At 38.0% G+C, this 5,455-nt stretch overlaps 1 protein-coding gene across 2 annotated transcripts; it reads left to right on the top strand.

The window, feature by feature from the left end:
• Window positions 1–1,909: 1,909 nt before the first annotated feature.
• Window positions 1,910–5,304, top strand: svip (small VCP interacting protein). Of its 2 annotated transcripts, XM_085915368.1 has the most exons (5): window positions 1,910–2,387; window positions 2,557–2,607; window positions 3,517–3,563; window positions 3,948–4,064; window positions 4,320–5,304. In XM_085915368.1, exons 1-4 carry the CDS (start codon window positions 2,325–2,327, stop codon window positions 4,027–4,029), a joined length of 243 nt encoding a protein of 80 aa, XP_085771494.1. In that variant the 5' UTR covers window positions 1,910–2,324; the 3' UTR covers window positions 4,030–4,064; window positions 4,320–5,304. The 2 variants fall into 2 exon arrangements, with proteins under 2 accessions (XP_085771494.1, XP_085771493.1); XM_085915367.1 differs by lacking the exon at window positions 3,517–3,563 and having other exon boundaries at window positions 1,922–2,387.
• Window positions 5,305–5,455: the final 151 nt, after the last annotated feature.

Here is a 5,455-nt window from a genome sequence, read left to right as displayed (position 1 = left end):
AATGCCCTGTTAGGGGTTAACATGCGTTTTGATAATGGCAAACAGCTAAACGAGGCTTCAGGCTCATAGATGTTCATCGATGTATACATTGTCCTATTAACTATCAGAACATGATCACAGTGTTGACATTTTTGCCTATGTGTGCCTGAGGCTGCGATGATCTGTACACTAACAACAAATTGTAGTTGCAGCCTGCTTGCTTGCTTGCATGCGTGCGTGTAAGCATTCAAAAGCAGCTCATTAAAGTCAATGGCTGTCATGCTCTGTGGCTCTTCACTGATATTTAGACACATAAAAATGCGTCCCTTATTATTCTGCAAACATTTAAGTGGAGTTATTTTTTGTTTTTATAATATATACTGAGATGACCACTCTATTTTTCTCTTACGGATGTGGAAAATAAGATGACCATTTTGCATGTCTGTTGTATGTTACATTCATTCTAAGTTCATGAATAAATGACAACTAATAGATTGAATTTCATCTATTGTTTTCTCTCCAAAGGTTCTGCAATTTAACAGCATAAGTTTAAGCGATGACAAGAATGAATTATTTACTGTACTCAGCGGTGTGCAATCAACTTAAGAAGTTCATAATGTCTAGAAGATGCTTTTTAGAGAGATCAAGTTTTTCTATCGGGTAGATATTTACATGACGTATATAATAAGCAAGCAGTGGTAAAGTGATGGGATTGTCATGAACTTTTAGTCTAGGCGTGAATGATACTTTTCTATCGACAATAGTCTGCCTATAATATCACTGACATTGTTTGTTAATGATACAGTGTACAACAGCTACTGCTAATACTGCCGTCAGTTGATCATTAAGAACGGCCATGTTTATTTGAAAACTGAGTGATAGCCAAGAATGTATTTGATGATACACAAATTATGTCTATTCTTAATTCTAACATAGGGAAAGTGACTTCAGTATTAAAATGATGTTACAAAATGCAAAAATCCATGGATTACGATTTCAAAGAGAAACACAGTTCTTTTCAGTAAAAACTATGAGGAACTTACCTGAGGAGCCATCAACATCCTGAGATACTTTCCCATCCATATGTCATCAATGAAAATCCTCCATCAGTAACTTTGTGATTGACACATGTACACCTTGTAAGGGCAGCATAATCTCACGAGGCTGCCGTTTGCCCCATAGTGCCGCACTTTGAGCTGCAAAATAACCTGGAACGCTGCAGCCAGGATGGAGGGGAGGAGTTTGAAGCGTTTGTTGGGTGAAATCGGCTCCAGCATTAAACTGTCAAGCTTGAGAATACTGATTTGATGGAGCTGCTTTATGGAGCATCACTCACCCTCTCAAAAGGCTTGGACGTCACTCTTCCATCTCTCAGCCAATTACAACAAGAGGACAATATATTTTCAAAAGTGGACTTGGGTTGGATTTAGTGGAATAAATCAACGTTTGCAAAGGTCATAACTTTGTTTCATTAGATTAATGCAATTGTATCTGATGGAAGTCCCACCAGCAGCAAAACATTAAGGACGCTGTCATTGGTAGAGTATAGTATTAAAAAGAAAAAAATGTTTGTGTCGTCAATATATGACATGATCCCATTGGCTTTCTTTTGTCAGTCAATCATAATTGTTGAGTAGCTGCCGTACCATTATTTCTGAGTGGTTGCCGTGCTGACCATTTTGTTCTTTCGCCACATGGTGGTGCTATTGCACAAGAAGACGTAAACCCGAGTTGTGTTTAAGATCATAATGTTAAAAAGCATTTCAATAATGAACTAATGAATTCACTCACACAACCTTGGTAAAAAAAAAATATTGACAATAAACATGACAAATATATATACATACCACCCTTTTAGGAACAACATACTAACATTTAGTTCCATAACATATTGTTATTGAAAGTGCCTCTTTCGTGTGGTTCTTGAACTTAACACTTTACTTTACGATGGGTTAAACCATATATGTCAACGAGTTAAACTGTCACCAAAGCTCATTAGGACGTTTAAAACTTCCATATGCAGTAGTCTCTAAACAAAAGATGCGAAGAGAATATATTGACTGGCTGGGTTGCATACGTCACTGTCGGGGCCGTGCTTCGTAGTTATCGCTGTTTAGCTTGAATGCTAATGTTAGCCGAAGCTAACGTCGACGTCATGACCCAGCACGTAGCCTCGACAGCCTTTAAGAGTAGAAGCTGCTTCTTACTTCTCTTTTGACCACCGATTTCATAGAGTCGTCTAGTTTATAGTGCAGTAGTTAGTTGGTAGTTTTAGCAACGAAGTGCAAAGAAGATAGAAGTCGAAAACTCATTGTCAACGTTGCTTTTTTGCTTGGGAGTACAGAATGGGGATGTGCTTACCCTGTCTTGGTGGGGCAGTTGACGACGCTGTTGACACTCCAGATCCAGTATGTAACTACAACAAATAACTTTTAACAATTGCTGTGCTATTAAATTGGCAAAGGAGCCCTCGAGATAATCTAGAAATTGTGTTCATGTTTACCGTTAGACTGACATGCTTGGGCCAAGCCCGGTTAACCAAATTTGGGTTTGTTTATACCTTTGTCGTGTTTCCAGGAGACAAGAAGGCGACAGTTGGCTGAAGCTGCAGAGAAAAGACAAAAAGAGGTAAAAAAAAAAAGTGTGTTTGGGAAAGAAACTCTTTGGCTCTTTTATACACAACGGACAGCTCTGCAATAATAAGCCCAGCTTCATGAAGCTGTCATGTGACGTTTCAGTTTGGGCAACATGTACCACTATTAAGTGAAGACTTGTCTGGAAAAGACAAAAAAATCTAAACGTTGCATGCAATTCTTAAAAGTATAGACCTGGTTATTTATTGAAATTTAGTGATTTTGTTTCTTCAAAAGTCTCTGTATAGGTAAAATGATGTGTTCTAATTTGACAAGTTTTAAGAGTTGAAATCAACTGAAGTACAACTACTACGTCCTACAAAATGGATGCTACTTCTCACAAATTGATTTGCTAACAAATGACTACATGTTTGAGTCAAGAAAATACATCTCCAATTATTGCATTGCTTTTCCATGCCGGGAGTTCACATGCTGGCTGTTAAATTGGACCATATAGGGGAAGAAAATCCTCCCTTCTTGCACTTCAGCATTTTCTTACTGTGATGTGTGTGCACAGGCATTCTAAAGCAGCCACACCGGCAGACTATCAGAGAAGATGTTTTATATTCTGCTCCAGAGTGTTCTGCTTAAAACAGGACTTTATATTTAAACTCAGCTGCCAAGCAACCTTAGTTTTTCCAGATATCAAGTCGGATGTCCCAAAGGAGCGTGTTGTTACAATAATGGTTACACCATGTTATTGACCTTTGATTTATGTATTTCAGGAGATTAGCTAGTAGCAGAGTATCATTTAGAACAGAGGCCAATCTTTTTTTTTTTCTTCTGAACTATTAATCTTGGAAAAGGGATTTGTTGCAGAGCTCTGTCATGTGTCTTGAAGTCAACTGATATATTAAAAAAGGAAATTAAGATGGTCTTTAGCAAGCAATGTTTTACTGTCCAGAGAAGCCACTTGCACATCCGTAAGACCCACACAAAAGCTGCCATCAGGTAAGTAGACAAAAAGAGGTGACTCTGGATTGTCCCTTACCTCATCTGCCACGTCCTCTTTGGTCCCTCTAAGAGAAAGAGAGAGAGAAATAAGGCTCACTCTGGCACTGTGCGGAATAAATACTGCTAGCCTCACCCTTTCTACCATAAATCCAAATGCTGGATCTTAACCCACTCCCATATTGCAACACATCTTTTGTGTACCGTGTCTCTGAATGTCATACTTTTCTGGCCGCTTTGCTGGTTGCCATGCACCTTTATTTGTTGTTGGTTTGCACAATAGCACGCTATTTGGACCCAACCCTAGCCCCGTATATATATATTTCTTATTTTCTTCTTCTTCTAAGCAACACCTGCAGTTTCATATTCTTGATTCTTTTTCAGACAGCACACAGGGGGGTTAAAAACCCAGAAGCGGTTGAAAGGAAAAGAAAAAAGCAAGAAGAGATTGAGAAACAGGCGATGAGTACATCCGTGTCCAGCGGTGGTGGCGGCTTGAGGGTAAGTCGATTTTGTGCCTGTTTTTATTGAAGAGAATAACAATCAGTTTAGCTTTACGCTAACAAACACTATAAAGTGCCATAGACGGGCTGACAAACCGTATCGGTGTGATTCTTGAACACAAACGGTGGAGCAAACATGTAGACAGATATAAAAAAAAAAAAAAAAAAAAAAAAACACACAGGCATGTTTTCTTTATCCTCTGTAAAGAACAATTAAACACTAACACATTTTTTGTTTGTGTTTGCTTTGCAGTGGCAGGTGGGCTGAACCGGCGAGACTCAAAAGGTCCAAAACCACAGAGTGGATCTCTAAGAGATATTTTGAACAGCTTTCCGCATCTATTTATGGTCTTTATTTTCATGATAGTTTGAGAGAAAGTGCTCAAAGTGCTCAATGTGTATCCGTTAGATTTGATTGGGGCAGAAATGTCAAGAGCTTGTTGCCAAACCAGCTGGACAACCCAGTGGGTCTTACTAATTACAACTTTCATCAACACAATAACTTGCATAACCATATTCACTGTACATTTTATGACATCTCCAAACATGATTTAGACTCATTCCACTGTTTGAAACCATGATAGGTTGGACTTTGTCATTCATTTTTGGTAAAAGCTGGAGTTTTTATCGTCACATTCTAAAAATAAATGCGTAAGTCATATTTTGATAAAACATATTTTTTTTAAAGGCTAGCTCTGCTCAAATCGGCTACATCCTTAGTTACACAGATCGTTCAATTCAATCCTTAAAATCATTGGTTCAGTTTTTTGAAGAAAAAAAAAAAGACTTAGGCCATTATTTTAGGAAGGTGACGATACGTAAACAATGTTTCTCTAGAGTGTTATTTTCAAGTGTCGCATCAGGATTGCAAATAAGATGACCAACTCCAGCTAACACTACACTTCTGCATTTCATTTTGTGCACAATTTCACTTTGCTGCCATGGATTTCACATGTGATAGCCATGTGCTAAATCTGCTGAATTTCTTACAAACTGCATTGCCTGCCATATGTAACCATTTATATCAAGCACAGTTGTATGTGTGTATACGCTTGAATTATCAGCAAACTGCAATGTGAATATATAATCTAGTGAAGAACTGAAGGATTTATAATGAAGGTATTTAAGGTTGGGCTAAGTGCATTTCTCACCGCTATGACTTGATTTGTAAAGGCTTTCGGTCGAAAAAATAATCAAGCCAATGTCATTTGCTACAATAAATTACCTTTCTGATATGACTTTCTGAGTTTTCTTTGCATATATTTATTGTATATTCAGAATATGAAATATAAATTACCAATGACACACGCCGCAATGCGTCAAGTGCCACTACCGTTGTCATGTCGGTTTTATTGTTTCACCATTTTACTCACCTAGTCAGTCAGAAAA

Source organism: Syngnathus leptorhynchus, chromosome 6 (genome assembly GCF_054491065.1).
Source record: "Syngnathus leptorhynchus isolate UIUO chromosome 6, UIUO_Slep, whole genome shotgun sequence".
Lineage (NCBI taxonomy): Eukaryota > Metazoa > Chordata > Actinopteri > Syngnathiformes > Syngnathidae > Syngnathus > Syngnathus leptorhynchus.
The sequence above is the reverse complement of the archived record's forward strand: the minus strand, read 5'-3'. Positions and strand labels throughout refer to the sequence as shown.